The sequence below is a fragment of the Esox lucius genome, chromosome 25 (assembly GCF_011004845.1).
Source record: "Esox lucius isolate fEsoLuc1 chromosome 25, fEsoLuc1.pri, whole genome shotgun sequence".
Lineage (NCBI taxonomy): Eukaryota > Metazoa > Chordata > Actinopteri > Esociformes > Esocidae > Esox > Esox lucius.
The window spans coordinates 4,750,573-4,771,940 of record NC_047593.1 but is presented as its reverse complement, the minus strand read 5'-3'; the positions used below and the strand labels follow the sequence as shown (position 1 = coordinate 4,771,940).

Below are 21,368 nucleotides of genomic sequence, written 5' to 3'. Positions count from 1 at the left end.
GTTGGTAAGTTGAATTAATTAAAAGTTATGGAGTAATTGTATTTACTACAAGCAATGAGAGAATCAGCAATTCATTGGCTTGTGTATTACAATGTTTTTGACTGGGGTTTTTGTCATTCTTCATGTCTCTTTTGGTTTGGTCAATAATTGGCTGTAATTGAATTCTTAATTCAATGGAATACAAAGTACTCACTTAAAGGAGGACAGCAAAGTCATGTGGCTCCACCAAACCTTTTAAACTAACTGTAGAAAAAAAGGGTTGCACTACACCTTACATTTCTTCTTTGACAGTTGTTGAATGTGGTGGTCATAGAGTGGTATCGATGTGTGCTCCTTCAAGTGTTAGTGTTAATTGTTTTAATGTCTACATTTTGAATTTTGTTTAGTGATGACATGGAGACTTCTAATATCAATTGCAATGCAGAACTTCCTGTGAAGACCAGGTCCTGCCCACTGTTCTCCCCATTATCCAATATAGCATTTAATGCATATACCCTCAATACATTTAACACAAATCTGCACTGGACATTTTGAGCTGATTTGCAATTACCTGCTCGACCAAAATCAGTCACTGTCCCTAAATCACATTTTGACTTATGTACTACTGATAAGAGGATTATCTTAGCTTTACACACACACACACACACACACACACACACACACACACACACACACACACACACACACACACACACACACACACACACACACACACACACACACACACACACACACACACACACACACACACACACACACACACACACACACTTCAATGATGCAGCCATCCCAAACAATGCAGTAGTTAGCTAAATGGAAACAGACACACCACAACATAGCTACCCCAAACTAAATGACAGCATTGACCACAATACTTTTTTTCCTATTTTGTCATCTTTTTTTACCATCCCTGCATGAGTTAAGAGAAAGCAACAAGGCTGTCCAATAATGATTTGCAGAGTATGCCTACACACTTCAACTCTTGTATGGCAGAGTTTTGAATGATGCAGTATGCTAGTTTTCTATTGATCTTAGTAAAGTATCAACCCCGTCCTATATTATGGTCTTCTTGACTAATATTTTCAATTACTGACATTAACTAATCGGCTACTCTATACTGCAATTATCTGTCTGTGTCGCCCCCAACATGGCTCATGTTTTTGCATCGCTATCTTGGTATATAATGGTTTAATTATTTTAGCATTTAGCCAGGTCTGTAATTATATACCACAGATCAAACCCTGACTGATGAAGAGTTACTGACGGCTCAGGGAAACTCAGCTTGTGTAGCTTCAAGTTTTAGGATGTGAAATAATGTGCATTGTAATGTTAGCCTACTGGTTTTGTTTAGGCAAAGCTACATAAATATAATGGGTTTGTTGTAGTGTTTGTTTTGTCTAGTTTACAACCTTTGGCTGGTGGTTTTACACATTACTAGGAGACAGTATGATAGTGTAAGACTACAACCTTGTTTTCAAAAAAGTTGGAATGTTGTGTAAAATGTAAAGAAAAACAGAATGCAATGACATGCAAATCATTTAAACCCTGTATTCAGTAGAACATAGTACAAAGATTACATATCAAATGTTGAAACTGAGAAATGTTATTGTTTCTTGAAATATATATTCCCACTTTGAATTTGGTTTAGAAAAAGGTTTAAAAAAAAAGCTGGGACAGGGACAAAAAAAGACTGGAGAAGTTGTGTAATGCAAAACAAATAAAACATCTCACAACAAATGAATTAAATTGGCAATCCCAGATAGGATGAGTCTTTCAGAAGTAATGGTGGGGAGGGCTTCACCACTCTGTGAAAGACTGTGAAGGCAAATAGTGCAAAAAAAAAAAATAAGAATAAAATGTAACATTTAGTTTGGGGATCTCATAATCTACAGTACATAATATCATTAAAATATTCTGAGAATATCTGTATGCAAGGGACAAGGCAGAAAAACAATTTTGGATGGACGTGATCTTCGGCCCTCAGGTGGCACTGCATTATAAACGGACATGATTCTGTAGTGGACAACACTGCATGGACTCAGGAATACTTCCGAAAACCATTGTCTGTGAACACAGTACGCTGCAGCATCCACAAACAGGGGCGTTGGACTGGGGGGAAAAGGGGTACTAAGTATATAGGGCCCTAATGTGTAGAGGGGCCCTCAAAAATGTTTGAATCTTGAATAAAGTGGGGAAGGGCCCTCAGAGACCGCCTATGTACAGGGCCCAGAATTATGTGCTACATCCATGTCCACAAATGCAAGTTAAAACTCTACCATGCAAAGAAGAAAACATACACTCTGTCCTTTGGTCTGAGTAATCAAAATTTTTTTGGGGGGAATCATGGACGACAAAGAGATCCCGAACTGTTGAGCAGCTGATATCCTGAATCAAGCACGGATGGAAATACATTTAATTTTCAGAACTACAGCAATTGGTCTTCTCAGTTCCCCAATGCTTATGGAGTATTGTTAAAAGAAGAGGTGATTCAACACAGGGCTATACATTACCCTGTCCCAACTCTTTTTGAAACGTGTTCCTAAGCATCAAATTCAGAATGGGCATGTGTTTTTCCAAAGGCAATAACATTTCTCAGTTTCAACATTGTGATCTTTGCACTATTTTCAATTAAACATATGGATAAATTATTTGCACATCATTGCATTCTGTTTTTATTTGCATTTTACAGGTCCCAACTTTTTTGGAAGTGGGGTTGTAGAATCATGTCATTTTTCGACCTGGATGCACTGCAAACAAGCTCATCTGATAGGTATATTTTTAAATGAATACTGGTATTACACATTCTACTATAAAACTAAGGGAAATCAAAGCAATAAACTATTTTTTATTAAATAATTTTTCAACTTAATGACAATTTTCTAACTTATTTTCAGTTTGTGTGGTTTCAAGAAACTACAAATGTTGCTGTGTTTAACGTGTTCTGTGTTAATACTATGTTTCTTTTAGTATTTACCTGAATTCCTGGTCATATCAGCACTACTGTATAATAAAGACGTTTTTCCCAAAATGTTACCTCACACACATTCATCTCTAGCGCCTCAAATGTAGCAGCCGGCTGTGTCTGAAAGAGGCGAGCCTGACAACATGTTGTGAATTCTTTTTATTTTCGCCATTAGAGTCTGAAAAGTAAAAGCCCTCGTGCGTCTCGCTCCCTAAACCTCTGATAACAACCATTGATCGAGAGAGAAGGGAACGACACAGACGGTACCTGTCAAATTCAGAGCGTGGCTTCTCCCGACGCCTGTTGAAAAGGACTGGCATTATCTCCCGGAGCACAGAGAGGCATCAGCGGCCGAGCCCTGATCATTTATCGTGCCTGGTCAGGTACATTTAAAAATCCACTCACAGCTCAGCGCTTGACAACCAGTCATGAAGCAGTCTGGATGCAATTTCTTTGGCTTGCAACAGTGTTGCATCTCTGTAGCTGTGTGCCCGTCCACTGTCCATTACAATTAATCTGCGACTTATCGTCTGCTAAATATTCAAGACAGTATGCCTACTGCCTGACTGTGCCACATGGGAACGTGGCAAAATTTAACTTAACAAATTAGTTGTCAAAATGTTGCTGCCCGTAGGCTACAAGTAGATGGCGTGGTCAGCAGTTTGGGAGGGGCATGTGGAAGGGAGCGAACTACGCTGGCAAAAATCTAATTAGCAATATTTGACTAGTCATTCGTTTTGCTGTGCAAGATAACATTGACATTATGCTTATCCACCCGCATGTTGACTGTTGGATATTATTTAACAGAGAAATAACACAATGGATTAACCAAAATCTTGGATGGTGACTCTTCTTTTATTAACTACAGATCTATGTTTTTTTTGTATTCATATCCACTACTGGTATTTCAGGTGGCTAACTTTTGGATTACTTTATGGAAAACTAATTTTTAAATTCTGCATATGCCTTGTTACTAATTCATGAACAATCAGATATAAGTCACAAAATAAAGCTTAATTTTATGCAGCATCATCTGCTAGTTTGTTCGCTGTTCTCATTAGCTTTTTATCCAACTGGAGCTGTATTCCAAATTGTGCCCCATTCCCTAAATGGTGTGCTACTTAAAGCTATACAATACATATACATGTATATATTACCATACTGTATGCTTTATTGGACAGTTAAATGGGTGAAAGATACGTGTTTTTCATCATCAGCTCATTTGTGTCTGTGCATGCATGCATGTCAAGTCAGGACAAGACGCAGTGGGCAGAGGACCACTTCCAGTGAGCTAAATGAAGGGCAGCCAATGTCCATATTCTTACCAGCTATGGAACATTCTGGATGCCTGTTGTGCGAATGTTTACCAAACTTGAATATGTATCGGAGACGAGGGAAAAGCAAATATTGATATCCGCGTCTGTACGCCTCACCCACAGAGTTTAGGAACAGGATGCTTTTCCTTCCCACTATCCCTTTGATCTTCCGACGTCTGTGGTTTCAGATGAAATAACGATGCCTTTTTTCTGATCTTCTGGGAATTTGTGATGAAGAAATACTGGTCAGTTTAGTATGGTTAGTATGAAATACAGTACTCTGCCTTAGGCCAAATTCATACAAACACCTCGCCCACGTATCTTTTAGAAAGAAATGGCGTTTACATATTTTTTGCTATAAAAAAAACATGACGCTATGTATGAAGTTTTTAAATGCCCTTTATTTACAGATGATTTTAGAGGTAGGTTAAGTCATATCAGGTGCAGTTAATGTCATAAACACATGCAGTAACACCATTGTTGTGTGGGCTCAGTCTTTGATAGTATGCTTTTATTTTTTAGATTTCAAAGCAACTTCAACTTCCCACACTTCTAACTCCTTGTTAAAGAAGCCTGCAGTGACTTTAGACTCCTCATTGGTTAGTTTGGGTCTCCCTTACCCCCACTTAAGCCAATGGACTTACCTTTTAGCCCACAGCCTCTTTTTATAACCGCAGAAGGAGAAGCCTGTTGTGGGTCATTGTCCTTGAATACATTGTGGTTAGTTAAATGGATGCAATAGCTCGGGTGGCCTCTCCCCTGTGGTGCAGTTTTGTCCCGGGAACGGATATAACCTAATAATCCGATACTCTTCTTTCCGAGTCTGATATGCCCTCACGGAAACGCTCTGGGAGCAATGCTTTTATTTCCATAACAGAAAGTAATTGACCACCTGTAATGAAGGTCATGTTGTTTTGTGGTTGCTTCCAGGTTAGAAGGTTAGTCTTCTCTTGGATGCCTGGCAGTTGTCTCTTCGTAATCGCATTTCACACACTACCTTATGGCTGGGTCCCACTCCATCAATGTCTCTGTGTCTTCAAAAATATAACCGGTACGGGCAAACCCAAACCTCTCTTTTAGTTAATGTAGGGGGAAAAGGAGTTGTGGGCTGTCAAAATGGCTCCTCAGGTAATGTGGTTGAGTCACCAGTCCACAGAAGAAATTGGTTTAGGGTGATTCAGGAGGTATAATGTGACATTTGCACTCAAAACAACAACTTATATTTTCACAAGAATGGAGAAACAATATCAATGAAATTCCCCTTGTTGAGTGTTTAGTCAAAATTATTTGAGTTTTTTTATGATGTTTTATCCTATCTGAAAGTCCTTTCTCGTTGCAACAACTGCCTGGTATTCAGGTAGTGAAGATGGCTGAAATATCTTATTTGAGCCTTGGTTTACTACTCTATGTAGGCCAGCATGCGGTTTCTTATATAAACTGTCAAAACAAACTTTACACTAGACAATAATGATAATAGGAAATGTGGTCTTATTGGGAAATTATACATTTTGCTTTTGAGTGCTCAAGTTTGTGGGGAATTGCTCTTCACCAATGCATTATCCCGGTAGACTTCTAATTGCTTGCCACTGTTGTTCAGCATGTGGTCTCCAGCATTTGGATATGTACAGTATCAGTTTTGTTAAAACACGTCATATCTTGAGATTTAAAGGGGCCACTTTTTTATTTTCCATCCCTCATACAACTGTCTCCAGTGGTGTCTTGAGACGCAGTTCAGTCCACTCTGAATTATGGCCTGCAGTAGGCATCCCAAATGGCCCCCTGTCCCCTAATAGAGTGTACTACTTTTGGACCTAAACCCTGTGGACAGTGGTCAAATGTACTGCCCTGTAAAGGGATTCGGGTGACATTTGGGAAGATCCCATGCTCTGAGAGGATTACTGGATGAAAGTGAATGGCAAACCCCACAGTGAAGGAAGGGGACATGTCAGCACACGCTCAGAGAGAGAGGACATGGATTGGCTCACTAGAGAGAGTGGTGGTAAATGGGCCCCATTTGAGGTCAAAGCAAAGTGGATTTGCTGCTCCCGTGCTACTTGATCCGTAATACCAATTCTTGGACGGGATTTCATCCAGTCTCTCGGATGTTTGGGGTTTGTTGACGTGTCTGGTGCTCTTTCATTCTGTAAATTTTTTTTGGGGGTGGTGGTCTGGGGAAAATTTTCTGAGGATGACAGATATCGAGCGGAGGGTCTGGAAACAGTTGAGAGACCACTGGTGGTTCTTCTGCCAACAAACCCGCAGAGCATTGAGGCACTTAGTCGACTGCCCAGGGGGTCTCCAGACTTGGTCAGACTCAAAGGCTGGTTCTGTTCTAAGGTACCATGGAGCTGTTCATGGTGAGTCAATCATCTTTTAACTTCTTCACTTCTCTCCCTCTACCTCCCACTCTCTCTGTGTACCTTCTCTGCCTTGCCCACTACATTCTCTCCCTCACCTAGTTGTCTCTGCCTCTCCTTCGGTCTCTCCTTCTCTCTAGCTCTCTCTGCCACACTACCTTTCTAGCTCTCTCTCTCTCTCTGTCTGGTTTTGCGTTTGATCTTGAAGGTCAACCTTCTTGTATTGATTCTCCAGCTGGAGCGGCGCTATAATGTGTCGGACAGTCCTTACAAACAGATCGGCATCGACTCTTACCACATTAACTTTCCGCTCTCCTACCTGGCCCACCTCTACTCGGCAGGCTAAATAATTGACAATGAGAAGAGGGGCGATTATGCATGCGTTGTTAACTCTGGAAGCACACAGTATATCTCTGTTCTCTCCTTGTCACTTAGGCAAAGAGCAAACGCTGGTTTGGATACGGAGAAGCACAGTCTTGGGGTTTGATCAGCAATAGACTGGTGTGTGTGTGTTGTGTGAGTGTGTGGCTCCGAAGAGACCGACAGTAGGTAGTGGTAATGGGTTTTCCTTATAAGTGATCACAGCAGGCTGTTGTACACAATGCACAGCAGTTATTTACGGTGTGGGTTTGTGCGCATGCACATGTTTTGGTTGGAGAATTGGAAGCGAGTGGAGAGAGCAATGCATTATATATGATGCCGCCTGAGGCATGTACTGTATACACACTAGTTATTGCAAAGACAGTTCTTTTATGTCTTCTGACACTATAGGATGAGACTGTGGGCATGACACACCATCATATAGGGAACACATATATCATAATCCTTTCCCCAGCTATCTCATTGATGCTGAAGACTAGCTGAGATTTCTGTGCTTTGATTTTGTCCAGTTTCTACGGTGATTTTCCATAGGCAGACATAACTTAGCACAGTAGCCAAATCCTGTAACGCAGACAGTGATTTGAATTAACGCACAATTAAAAGCGGCAAATGAACATAATCTGCTCTTTGAAATGCCTCCAGTGTAATTTAAACTGATGCCAGCACTGTGGAGATAGGCCTGCTTCTCTCATCGTGTAACAAAAGGATGCAAACGGAACACTCGCTAATGCCTACTCAGAAAAGCTAACGGCTAATTGAGCTAGCCAGAAATGAGCTAGCTTATCTGATGAGTTGCAATGCAAGTCTTGATGAGTCGTGCTAATAAGCGCTGGAGTTGAGGGCTTTCAGAGGCTTTTTGTAGTGACGTCCTCTTAGTGTCCAGGCCAACTGGAAACTGTCTAACATTAGTTCTAGCACACTATCAGAAACATGACTTTATAAATACATCGAATATGAAGATAGTTAAGAGCTGTGTAATCCACTCCCCATTAGCTGACTAATGGATAATGCTTAGACATAATGGCTAAATTAAAATAGCGGTTCTGGACACCAAACTCAGTACACCAAAAACAGTGAGTATTGCAGCCAAATGCAGCAAAAACCCTGGCTACCAGGCACAGATCCTCATGTCGTACTTGCAAATGGCCTCGTGTACATAGAATCTTGGCTAATCTGCTGCTCGCCAACGCATCAATGTTGTTAGTGTGCTAGGGTAGCGTAGTGGCCTTCAGTGAGCAAATGGCAGAGAATGGCCGTGTTTACCACATGTGAATACTGTATATTGATTAGTGATTTGGCCTCCAAAGGTGTTGTGCTCCACCTAGCAAAGCCAGAAAAGAGCTGGCCACCATTCCGAGTCCGGCCCCTGTCTGGGTTACTTCCTAGGTTACAATCCTTAAAGGGAGTCTTTCCTAGCACTTGTTCTTCAATATCCTGTTATTTTTTTGGGCATTGGCTCTCTCTCTCTCTCTGGAATTCCTTCAACCCTTTACTCTGGTTGCTGGGGACTGGCGAACACACGTGCACACGGGAACACAAAACGACACTCTATGAAGGTTTCTACATACATGATGGAGGTGGAGAGACTGCAGGGCAGCCGGTGGTTTGAGCCTCACGCTACATTGCTGGCATAATCCATTAAGCCAGCGTAACAAGACAGGCTCCGGACCTCATACACATTAGGCAGGGGATGAATGCAGCATGCTACCACATCTCTCCATAGGGAGCCATCAGTCATTATGGAGTGCAAATGATGCATTGTCCAGCCTAGTCTCATTCCGTAGCCTTCTAACTAGGCTTTTGTTAAAGAAAACATGCAGGTTGTAGAAAAGTAACGACACAGAAAACTTTCTAGTGGCCCTTAATGGAGTGAAGTGTATTATTTTTTGAAGCCCTTTTTACATCAGCTGTTGTCACAAAGTGCTTGTACCGATGCTCAGCCTAAAACCCAAAAGAGCAAGCAACAAAAGGAAATTCAAGGAAATTGTAGGAAAATCACTCTAGTCGGGTCTTTTGGCTTCATTCTTTTTCAATCATTTCAGCCCGAATGCCTTACAGTTAGTGCACTTTCATGAGTAGTACGGAAAATGCTGTCCGTTTTGGATGTCAAGAGAATATGTAACTTAATTTACTAAATGGAACTTGCCTGTTGCAGCTGAGGCATATTGAATACTTTCAATATAATGCAAAACCACCCCATTTTCTGTCCACAATGCCTAATGTAGTGCCGGAATAGTATTAGCTATTCCAGGGTAGTTTAGGGTGGGGAGATAGTACTGTGGATGTCTGAAGAGTTTGAGGCAACGGTGTAGGTTTGTATTCTATTTTGGGGGGTCAGTGGATCCCAAGATTTTCCTTCTTTTCCAGGGGGTCACATTGACCTGTCTGTACTATTGGGGGAGGGTCATGACCCCCCATCCCCCCAATTCTACACCCCTTGTTTGAGGAGACTACAAGTCAGTACAAACAGATAGATGGGCCAGTGAAAATGTTTAAATGGGGAATATCTAAGGTAGTCTCAGATATTTAAAACAATAAGTTCAGATGTCTGCTGGTCTTTTATGCTTATATGAATGCTAGTAGAACTGGAATCATTTTACATCAAGATATGACGTGTTTTAACAAAACTGATACTGTACATATCTGAAATAACCAGCAACGACATTGACAAAGACCAAACGCCTGGTATCTCATCTTTGTTCTTTCTCTATGATTTAGGTGACGCTTGGGGTTGGCAGAATGCTGAGCACAAGGCACTAATTTCAAAGGGTGCTGGGGAACCATGCTACTTCATGGAATGGAGCCAGTCAAATGGACTGACTCCATGTTGCAGAGTACTGTGAGCGGGTCCATAAATTAACTTCACTGGGAATTGAACCTTAAAAAGGGAAGGGAAAGTGGAAATCAAATACAGAGACATTAAAGGCAAGACCAAATTAGTCTGGTGCAAGTTTTTTCTTTTTGTTTTGTCTACTTTCACTGAAGAAAAATAAAATTAAGAGAAGGGTAATGATTGCTTTGGCTTAATACCCAAAAGTTTGTTGGCAAGGATTATTATTGTCCTTTGTAAAACACTACATTTGCTAAAGAATGTATTTTTTTGTATTTCAATGTCTACTCTGACAAAGAGTATTTAGTATTTAGAATATTCTCAAAATTACCCTACATGACACTTGCTCATTTTTCCTCTCTTTACAGATTGGCCAATTCTAAGTCAGCAACACACTCAATCTCATACACAAACCGTCCTCCAACATTTTCTCACTTCCTTGTCCTTGTCCTGGAGGACCTGCCACTCAAGTCCTGACACCCCTCTATTCTACACTGATTACTCAATCACCCCTTATCCAACCTTTTGTTCTGAGTGATTCCCGTTTTCTGACTCCAGCTGGGCTGGGCCGAGCTTGGCGAGAGCCCTCTGCTACAAGGTCACAGTAGAGTGTCATTCGTTCTCTGTGGACCAGGTTGTGGCCGTGCTGACACACAACTGTGCACATGCACCGATGACTGCCTTGAGACCTGTAGGGGAGTTAGAGTGTTAACACAGTAAAAGTGACAGAGGTGGTGGTGTGCCGAGTACCCCTGGCCTCTTCGATCCGCTCGGCCTCACTATCCAGCTTATTTTCTAAATGACGTCTCTTTGTTCATACAGTCACCACTGAGGTCAGGGGGTCACCGTTTCTATTCAGCTAACACTACTCTTTCTTTCTTCTCCGTCTAACGTCTCGCAATGTTTGAGTGTGGGCGCTTTGCTGTCGACTGCCGAAAGAGTTCGACATCGGCCAATGCTCTTCTCTGGCAAAAAGCTCGACATCAGCGCAGATCCCCGCAGACGCGTTGAGGATTTACGCCACACTACCGACTTTGAGCCGCGGCGGCAGTGTTCTCCGAGACAACAGGCTGTCGTGTCATGTGTCACGGTCACTGTTGACATCTATGGGCATGGTGAACATAATGCTGCAAGCGCCACAAAAACAGATGGAGATTGGTAGAGGCAGAAAGAGAGATGGACGGGAAGGCCGGGTGCCATTTCCAAAATTGATGGGGATAGGCCGCCATGCACTTTAGAGCCTGTCTCATGAGAGATTATCAAAGTTTATTACAAAGTTCATGTCTCCATTTGTGCTGGGACAGTATAACCTAATCAACAACAACCCAGTGCGATTGACAGAATATGCAATGTCAGAAAAAGAACAAATTACACTCCTGTAGTGTAATGACAAGGTGTAAGAAAACAATTGCAAGAGAATTAGGTATATTCTTGCACACTGTTGATGCTGACAAGTGTTATAATTAATTAAATAAATGTAGCGTTTACTTCAGACTGAGATATAATAACAGCGACTATAATTAGCACTGGTATGTGTTGTTGATTATATTATCTGCCTTACAATTTTATCACTTCACATGGGTAATATTGTTTTTCTTCCATTTGGTTTTTATTAAATATTTATTTTTAAGCTTTTTGGCATTTTAATGGTGTGAGCATACCCCAACAATGGGATGATGTGGCTGCATATCAGTAATAACAAATATTTAAGTAGTTTGCTGTTTGGCAATCCCATCCTTAACTATACTGTTGATTGACCAGCTATTTAAAACATTTTTTTTTAAATATATTTATTTTCAGTGAGTAGTCTTGAAAGTGGTGCTAATGAGCTAAAACAGTTCTAACATCTTCCATTTCGTATACATTACAACCTGCAAACGTGACTGTAATCCAGTTTGAAACATACCATGCAAATTTGTTGTGCATCTTTATTTAGCATAACATCATATGACCATTTCATTTTGTCTGCTTGGATATGCTTGAAAGCAGCCGCCAGAATGCCAATTTATTATAAGTCTGACACCTTACATGATTTATGTGTGTAGCTGCCTGGCAGGGGGGACACAACATAAATGAGTTATTTAATGTAATGTGCCATAAGGCCCATACCACGTTTGTTATTTGGACACAGTGTGCCTGCTCCGTAGCTGGAGAACGCTCTGAGGGCCGTCTGCTAATTCATTTTTCTACTTGTGGCCCATTACGCCGCTACAGCAGTTTTGGGTGTCAGTGAAAAAACACAGCTTCCCAAATGGCAGCCTTTTGTTTTCACTAGGGTCAAAGGTAGGGCACCACGTAAGGTTGATTTCGCAGCTAAGCGTAAATGTATTCTGTATGCCGGCATGCTTAGTGCTAGTATTGTCATACCCACTAGAAAAACCAAGGCCACAGCTTAGACCTCACTCATGTGTGTTGTTTCAGACTGGTGACAGGGCAGTTGAGCTACTGTACATGCAAGGCAAGTCAAATGTAGCTTCTGGTGTGGATTTGAACAGTGCTAGACCTTTTATATCTTATGATGAAACGAATTGACCACTTGGGTAGCGTTGATTGAGAAAAATCTCCCACATTGTGTTGGTTCCTTGTGAAACGCAGGTAAAAATTCATACAAAATGAGTATTGACCACATTGCACAGGGTGTGGCGATACCAGTGGAATGACATGCACCGCTCAAACCTTCTGCACGTTTTTCCCGCCTCTGCGGAAAAATTCTGAACTAGTGTGGTGCAGGAGTGAGGCTTGTATACCTAAGAGATTGCAGCCGTGATGAGGTTGATATAGCATGATATGCTAATCAAAAACAAGTGTTCCATTGTCTCTTTTTTTAGAGCTTAGTTGCTTTAGTTTGGCTTCATTACATGAGTTGTGGTTTTAAGTGAGACATTGTTTATCTAGAATGCATGGTTGAGCTTCACATTAATATAAAGTTGGCGCCACCAAACCTGTGGCCTACTTGTGTAGGTGGATTTTCTTTAGTTGAGCCAAACCAGATACGTAAAAGCATTACTCTTACTGATGGATTACGCAATGAGTTTCAGTGTTTGATAATTCTATGCACTTGAAACTTAGAGGAAAATACATTCCCAGTCAATCCGTTTATCTTTATAGTGATGTCAGTGCACTTGGGTTAAAGCTGCCTGCTATGAGATTCTCAGTGATGTCTTACTTTTTCCTATTGTCTTGATATTACAGGTTCATTATGCTCTCTGTGGTATTATCGACACATTCTAGAAATGAAAAATTCAACTGTTATTTCAAGTTGTTTTGAATAGAGAATTGTGCAAAATGATGAAAAAACTAAATAAAATTAAAACAGTGAATTTAATGCTGGAATGCTGATACATATTTATTTGAATAATGAATTATTTAAGGTAATAATTGACAGATTAATCAATTATGTAAATAGTTAGTTGCAGTCCTAATGATCTGAAATGGCACCATACATGCAAACCATATGATACGTAAAGCTTCCTCTAAGAATTTGCTTTTACCAGTCTATCTCTGCATAAATATCATTAACTCAGGATTTGAATGTTGATTAGCTGGTAGCAATGGTGTATTAAACAATAAGGCACAAGAGGGTGTGGTATTTGGTTAATATATACCTCGGGTAACAACATTTCTCAGCCTGGACGCAAGGCATAGTCATGATATATTGTCAATATATCACAAACCCCCTTATTGCACTTATAAACCATTTCCCAATGCAATTGGATCATGTCTTAAGTGGTATATGGTATCAAATACCACAGCCATAAACCACTCAGCATTCATCAGGATTCAAACCACCTGGTTTATAAGAGAACATACTGTATAGCAAGGGTATGATTTTAAATCACTTTTTACTGCTCTAATTGTTTTGGTAACTGGTGTATGAAAGCAATAAGGCATCTCTGTGGTTTGTTATATTGCCAGTATACATGGCTAAATGTTGTGTTGCCTAAGAACAGCTCTTAGCCATGGTATATTGACCATATTCCACACCCCGTGTGTCTTATTGTTTCATTTATATCTACTAAGTCACTGCCAGTTAAGATCTTTTATATTTTACTAAACCACACTAAAATAATGTTGTTAACTTGTTCTCTACTCATATTTCTGGCCAGTGCTCTAAAACAGACCATCTGCGAAATGCTCAGGAGGACGATATCCTCCTTTGGAATTGGTTTCAAGAAGAATGAGCTGGACTGCATACATTATTTTTATGACCATTCTGTTTTCTGGTATCTCCCCACACAGAAAACCTATGTTTCATCATAGTTCTTACATCTTTCTGGTAAGAAAGCAGTTTCAATTTTATTATATGTCATTTTAAGTAGTATGTCAAATCTGGAAATTCTGAGTTGTTACTTTGAACTTCTTCCATGAGAGCATGATGTGAATATATGTTCAGTTCAGTCGCTTAAGTCGCTTCTCAAAGTCATTCACATTTGCCACCTGTTTCAGAAACACCAGGTGTCGACTGACAATGAATATCTCTCCCTTGCTATGTTTGTTACCTAGAAGTGAGAGCTTAACAAACCTTTGTTCAAAGGATCTAATTCCCATTAACTTTCCTTTTCTTCAACATTAAAATACAAACTGGAGACCGTACTTGTACCGATTCATCACTTTCAACGCTACCCACACGTTTGGTGTGCATTTCTGATTGACGCTTCGGTGGGAGGCTCAAACCCAATCAAATGGCTGTATTCTGCACTAGTCCATTGCCTAATGCCTTGGAAGCGCCCAATTCACTTGCCTGTTTAAACGCACAAGGCCCGGAAGAGTCCGGGCCTTGGGATTTCCGGTTCCCCCCTAAACTCCTAGGTTGCATTTGCGATGTGGAGGAAGTCAATTAGGACTGTAAGTACTAACTACCTGATTCCCAATACAGAATGCATCCTAAGTAGCAGCCTAAGTAACAGCCAATATGTGCCCTAGTGAAAAGTAGCGCATTACATGGGGAAACGGTGTGATTGGGGAGGCACTATCAGCTTCTGTCTTCGTCGGCTGTCTCTATTATTTGCTGCCCCTTATCGCAGGTAATCTTGGGCTGGTGAGGTGCTTGTAAGTCGAAAAGGCAAAGCTTAAGAATCACTGATATGGGAAAGCATGATATCAGAAAAGCAGCGGCCCTGCGGAATCACACACACACACCGGCACACACATGGATCCTGCACAGCAGCAGACCGTGGATGCCAGTGGTGCTAATTAACTTGCTTATTAGTGAGACGTGTGTGTGAGTGCATGTGCGTGTGTGTGTGTGTGTGTGTGCAGAAGCCTGTGCCTCTCTGGTTTAATCACACTCGTGAGCGATGGGGGCCACATTGGAGCCCGGGGTCCGCTCTTTCTTGTGTGTTCCTGTGTGTGAACAGAGCCCCTCGTTCGCCACACAAGGTCCAGACAGAGAAACACGAGGCAGTGTGTCTATTTCTAGCGCACCGTGACTCGCCGGTTGCATAAGTGTTCCCGGCCCCTGGAGTCACGTCGGGGGTTAGCTGTGTGTAAATGCTCTGAGCAAATGGCCATGGTCGTGTAGCCTCTCGCCGATAACACGGGAACGCCATCACCCTCTCATCCTCAGACCATTCCCCATGTTACAGTACATGGCCATTGCTTCCAGAATAGCAGAGTTCCCACTGGTCCAAATGATGACCAGCTCCATTCATTTACAGGCTTAGATGCGACATTAAATTCTCAAGTAAACAGCTGGTCAAAGCCACGTTACGAGTACCCACTTGCCGTTATTACCTTATCGTGTCATTCTCACCATTTTGCGTAGACACTTGATGATAGGGTGATATGGGCGTACATTGTTGTTATTACATGTTATTACTAATCCCCTAGTTCAGAATAGGTTGAGTATGAGAACGTACTGCTCTGTCTTGACCTCTCAGGGCAGCGTGAGCACAAACTGGCCCTTCTAGGTTGTCTTGGGATGGCTGGTATTGATGGCTGTGCTCACTGAGCTTGTATATGGGTCAGAGTTTTTATCTTTCTCTGTAGACTCCACTCAAGTGGAAAGTGAGTGCGCCACTATTTACTGTTAGTTCAGTGTCTCGGAGGCGACATGTTTTAGTGTCAAATGGGGAGAAAGTGTAGTTGGGATCACTAGTGGGGTTGGTGTGGTGAGTCTGTGTGTGTGTGTGTGTGTGCGTGTGTGTGTGAGGTCATCTATACTCGAGACCAGGCCAGTACAGCTGTCATGAAGCTAGACACAATGGGAATCCAACAGCAATGTCTAGGGCCTCTTACTATGCATCTCTCTATTCATCTTTTTCTCCTTTTTCTCCATTCCTTTCTTTTACTACTTCTCTCTCTTTCTCATGCCTTAACTCGTTCATTCTTATTCCCCTTCCCTCTGTTTTATCTCTTCTTTACTGTCTCTCAGCAGGCCGTCTAAAATCTGGAAACATGGGGTTTATGGTTGATGCAGATCATCTTTCTACAGATCATCCCATGATGTATTTATGTAAAACAGTGTCAAAACAGTCTGCCCTGGGTATAATTGAACAGCGAGCTTCAATTTCCTCATCACTTGATTAATGCCTTTGCCCCACGTGCTTTCCCTTCACGGATATTTCTACAACGAATGTTGTTTGCTCTTTCTGAGCCAGAGGTTGCATGCAAATATCAAAAGCCGGGCAGAAGATCCCTATAGAACCAAGACAGTTTTTTTATTTATTTTCTTTAATGCATTTTATGCTTTCATTGATAGAGTTTAGTGGGAAAGGGAGAGAAGAAAGTGCTCCTGAATAAGGTTAGCTGAATTGCAGTTATATACTACTTTATATGTTGAAGTAGCAGTGGTCCAGAATCGGACCAGCTGTGCTGAGTTAAACTGTATGTTCACCAGAGGCATCAGTTTAGACCGCTAGAGCGCCCTTGGCAATGAGACAATGGTGTTGGAACATGCTGGAACATTGAAAAACATCCATGGTCGTCACGTGTCTTTCTGTTTGCTGTTGAATTTGACAGGAGCAATTCAAATGAGCATCTTGCTAAATCAGGCTATTTGCATAACACTACAAATTCAAAACTTTGGATAATCTGGAAAATGAACATTTCAAATCTTTCCCAAGCAATTGATGATGGATTCTCAGTGAACTCACGAAACACCAGCCTATCGCACACTGCACTCTGTCTCTTAGTACAAACTCAAAGTGGCGTGTTAAGCATGGCCAGGCAGGTTCCTTTTCATTGCTGTGACAGATGGACCAGGGACTACTCAGTGAAATTGAGATATCCGGCTTTAAAGGTCTGGTAAACTCAAGCTACACAGGGAATGCATTTCTGGGATTTTCCAGATGCAAATGATCTTGTGCATCATGCTACAAATTTAGTTGACACTCTTTTACAGACATCACCATTGCCAGACATAGAGCCTTTAGCGTAGCTTTATTCAGCTACGCTATAGGCCCCCCCCTCTCCAAAAAAAAGAAAACAGGAGTCAGGCAGAAATGGATTAAGTTTGTAGAGAGCCATGGAAAGCATGCCAAACTTCACCCCAAGTCGGGTATGCAGTGACCATTTCTCACACACGTTTTACACATTTCCATTAGTTTTAGCCACTACATCGGCAACAGTTTCCGCCGGTCCAGCATGTAAGTTGTCTGTGCTGATGGCAAAGCTCATTTTGTATATTTCTTTGTCTTTGTTCGCTGGTACAGCTTTGATCTGGGGGAAATGGATACTTATGATGGAGTCTTATTTTGCTCTGCACTTGGATGCACTGCTGTTGGTAAAGTGGGGAAGTTGTATTGTTTTATATGCAACATCAAAGTGATCATTTGTTCATTTATATTAATGACATTGGCTGAAATATTTTGAGTTTACAGGCCCTTTAAAACAACAGCTAGGTCCCCCAAATACTGGTCTTGTCAATAAAATAAATGTCTGGGAGGTTCTGTTCTGCTCTGTTTAACCCAATCCAGTAAATGTGGAGAAGGAGACAATTTTTGTTGTGCTGAGATAGTGTCACCTTGTTAGACACCTTTGGGGCTCTGAAAACATCTGGTGTAAGTAATGTTCTGCTAGCATGCAACAACTTTGGGGTGGAAAAATTTTCACAATGAGGAGCAACTAACGAGGACTCGCAGGGAAGACGTCACCGCCCTCTAGTCACCCGCTCCTCCTCCCACGGCCCTGTCATGTCTTGTTATTGCACACACCTGGTGTCCATTCCCTCGTTAGGTAACCTATATTAGTTCCTGTGTTCCTGGGCGTCCTTGTGAGGTATTGTTCTGTTTGGTGTAGTGTACCTGTGCAGTGACTAACAGAGTATCTGTATTATTGCGCTTCGACGCTTCAACACACAAACAAGCACAAACGAGCTCCAAACCCCCTTTTGTCCCATTTACCAAATATTTCCCCTAAAAAAAAAAAAATGAAAAGAAAGAAATAATAATCCAAAACTGATGCAAAGTGACAGTTGGGTTCATGTAAGATAGTGGGATCTCTCTTTTTGCGACCCATTTTAGTCAACCTTTCCTTGGGCTGTTAATTATTTTTCGTGTCTTACATTAACAATATATAACCAGCATCCTCTAGTGCCAAATCCATATCAAACCCCTTTCCACTTTTTGTACTGCTAGGATGTGAAATGCCTGTCATCAAGGGTCTTCTTAGTTCTTTGTTCTAATTTGATTTATTGATGAAATACCATTTTACTTTCATAGTGGGTGAACATAGCCAACTGCAGATCAGAATCACCTTTCATTGTGTGTACATTTACCCCTACTCAGAACTGTGCTTGGTGTAGTGGTGCTGCTACGATTAGACAACATCTCAAGTTGATGTTGTGCTTTTTCATAGTGATAACAATTCATATAGTTTAATCACTCAGCCACTCAGCCATGGATTATAGGACATGACTGGCCCGTTTTTTGATTTATATAAATGGATTCACAGTTCATGTAAATCTTGACAGTATCAGTTTATTATATCTAAATGCAAAGAAAATAGCTTATGTGTAGTATAGTTATGTTTGTGATTGTGCTGTGACGCATATATTATACATTTATCAGAGGAGCTGTTGATTTTCTGTGTGAGCTGATGATTGATCTTCCTTGATCTTCCCTTTCTTCTACCTTCTTTATCATACAGCATCCAATATGCTCTATATTCTAAATTCACATCTGTGTATGTCAGTTAAGAGACTCATCAACCATAGGTATTGGGAGTGTAGGATTCAAAGTTGTGTGTGTGTGTGTGTGTGTGTGTGTGGATACATGTTGTTATCGAGATTGTTAAAACAACAAATACAGATTATTGGAGACTGTTAAAACAACATATACAGATTATTGATAATGTAAAAAAAGGAAAGACTCACAAGCATTAAGCATTGAATTCTTACTAATCCACTGTAAGCCTTTGTAAAACATCATTACTTGCTCCTGTAATCCAGTCATTGCACAATCAACATATTTCATTTAAACCAAGAGGTCTCAAACTGGGATAAACTCGATTGAACTGGACTGAGATGAACTCCATGTCTTCTAAAAGAAACCATATCACAGAGAATCTCAAACACTTGGGGCCTGTAGTTCCAGGGTCCTGAAGTGCAAATTAACTTAAGATCTCTATTTGGGGTATTCTAATTGGTGTGGCTGTGTATGCGCCTTGCCTCCTGTCCATTTCTATTTTTGACATGTCAAATCTCAGTTCCGACCTCAAATTCCCTGTCAGCGGAAGCCCGGTGGCCCAAACACTGCCTGTCTCTCGTCCCATTCCATTTCAGGAAGTTCACTTGATCAACAGTCTTGGCTGTCTGTCATGAATCTAAAGACAGGGTTGGCTGTTATATCTATTTTTGTCCAATGGCAGTTTACTGAACAGTCCAGAGGCGGCTGGTGGCATTTTTATTAGGGAGGACAAGCTCATAGTAATGTCTGGAATGGACTGGTAACTAAAACAACCAAGTGGGGCTGCATGATTAATCAAATTAATATAGAACTTTTGATATTGAAATGTGCAATATCCAAATCACCAAATTCTGTGATTATTTTGAATTGTGAATTCTGTTCTTTTGTGCTGATATGACTTTCTGATGTAATTTATTGCAAACCCTTCCCACAGAAAGATGGTTTCTCTCTAGTACTGTATGTATCCTTCAGTTTTTCATGCAGGTGTTCCTGAGATTGAGCTTGTGGTACACCAATTGCTGTCAGAGCTCCCTGTTATTCATAGCAAAGATATATTTGTGGTTTTCAATTTATATTTGTAATTTAGTCACCTGTAATAATAAAACAAAAAGGCAACAGATGTGGCAGCCAGAGATTGTGTCATATACCACCTGGAAAGTGGACCAACTTTCCAGGTGGTGCAGTATATGATAATTATTATATTAAGTGATGTTTAGTCTTTAGGCTTGCCTATTTTCAAAGTTTTCTACTTGATGCTTTTTCGAAGTTAGAGATCACACTACAAATGCTAACAAAGATGTCCGCTTTAAGCTAGCGATTTGCAGCGAGAATTTGTCCCAGAGACACTACATCATACAGTTTCAGCTTCATTGTTGGTCCTGAGAGCGTACTTATATGGGAGAAAAGGGTTGAGAATGTTTGTATACTGCCAAAGGTGCCCTAGGCTGTACCATGAATTCGGTAATTGGCTAATTAATACGTACAATACCCTTCAAACATTTCAGGAAAATAGTAAATACAGCATAATGACTAGAAATGAAGTAATTGACAAAGTAAAAAATATATAAATTATTAACTGACATAATAATTGTGTCCCTCAAATCCTCCATTATGCAGCGATTACAGCTTTGCAGACCTTTGGTATTTTTGTTGTCAATTTGTTCAGGTAATCTGAAGAGATTCCCACAAGTTGGATTGACTTGATAGGCACTTCTTTTGTACCATGCCGTCAAGCTGCTCCCACAACAGCTTAATAGGGTTGAGATCCATTGACTGGGCTTGTCACTTCATTATAGACAGAATACCAGCTGACTGCTTCTTCCCTAAATAGTTGTTGCATAGTTTGGAGCTTTGCTTTGGATCATTGTTCTGTTGTAGGAGGAAGGTGGCTCCAGTCAAGCACCGTCATCAGGGCATGGCATGGTGTTGCGAAATGGAGTTACCCTTCATGATCCCTTTTACCATGTACAAATCTCCCACTTTACCACCAAGCACCCCCAGACCATCACATTGTCTCCACCAGTCTCGACAGATGGTGTCAAGCATTCCTCCAGTGTCTTTTGATTTGGTCTGCATCTCACAAATATTCTTCTTTGTGTTCTGAACACCTCAAACTTAGATTTGTCTGTCCATAACACTTCAATATTCCTCTGTCCAGTGTTTTTGTTCTTATGCCCATCTTAATAATTTATTTTGTATCTGCCAGTCTGAGATATGGCTTCTTTTTCATTGCAACTCTGCCTAGAAATCCAGCATCCCTGTGTCGCCTCTTCAGTGTTGACATTGAGACTGGTGTTTTGCATGTAAGCTGCCAGTATAATGACGCTGCCTGTTTAGGACCTGTGAGGCGTCTGTTTCTTAAACTAGACAGTCTAATGTATTTGTCGTCTTGCTCAA

At 41.0% G+C, this 21,368-nt stretch overlaps 1 protein-coding gene across 2 annotated transcripts in view; it reads left to right on the top strand.

The window, feature by feature from the left end:
• Nucleotides 1–21,368, top strand: part of ctnna2 (catenin (cadherin-associated protein), alpha 2) — a 524,553-nt gene that overhangs the window by 58,969 nt on the left and 444,216 nt on the right. Inside the window, exon 1 of one of the 2 annotated variants that reach the window (XM_029118385.2) lies at nt 6,606–6,635. The exons of the other annotated variant lie outside the window; for it this stretch is intronic. Coding sequence (XP_028974218.1) covers nt 6,621–6,635 — 15 coding nt within the window. The 5' untranslated portion in view covers nt 6,606–6,620. Of the gene's footprint in view, nt 1–6,605; nt 6,636–21,368 lie in introns of those variants that run through there. 2 annotated transcript variants of the gene reach the window in all.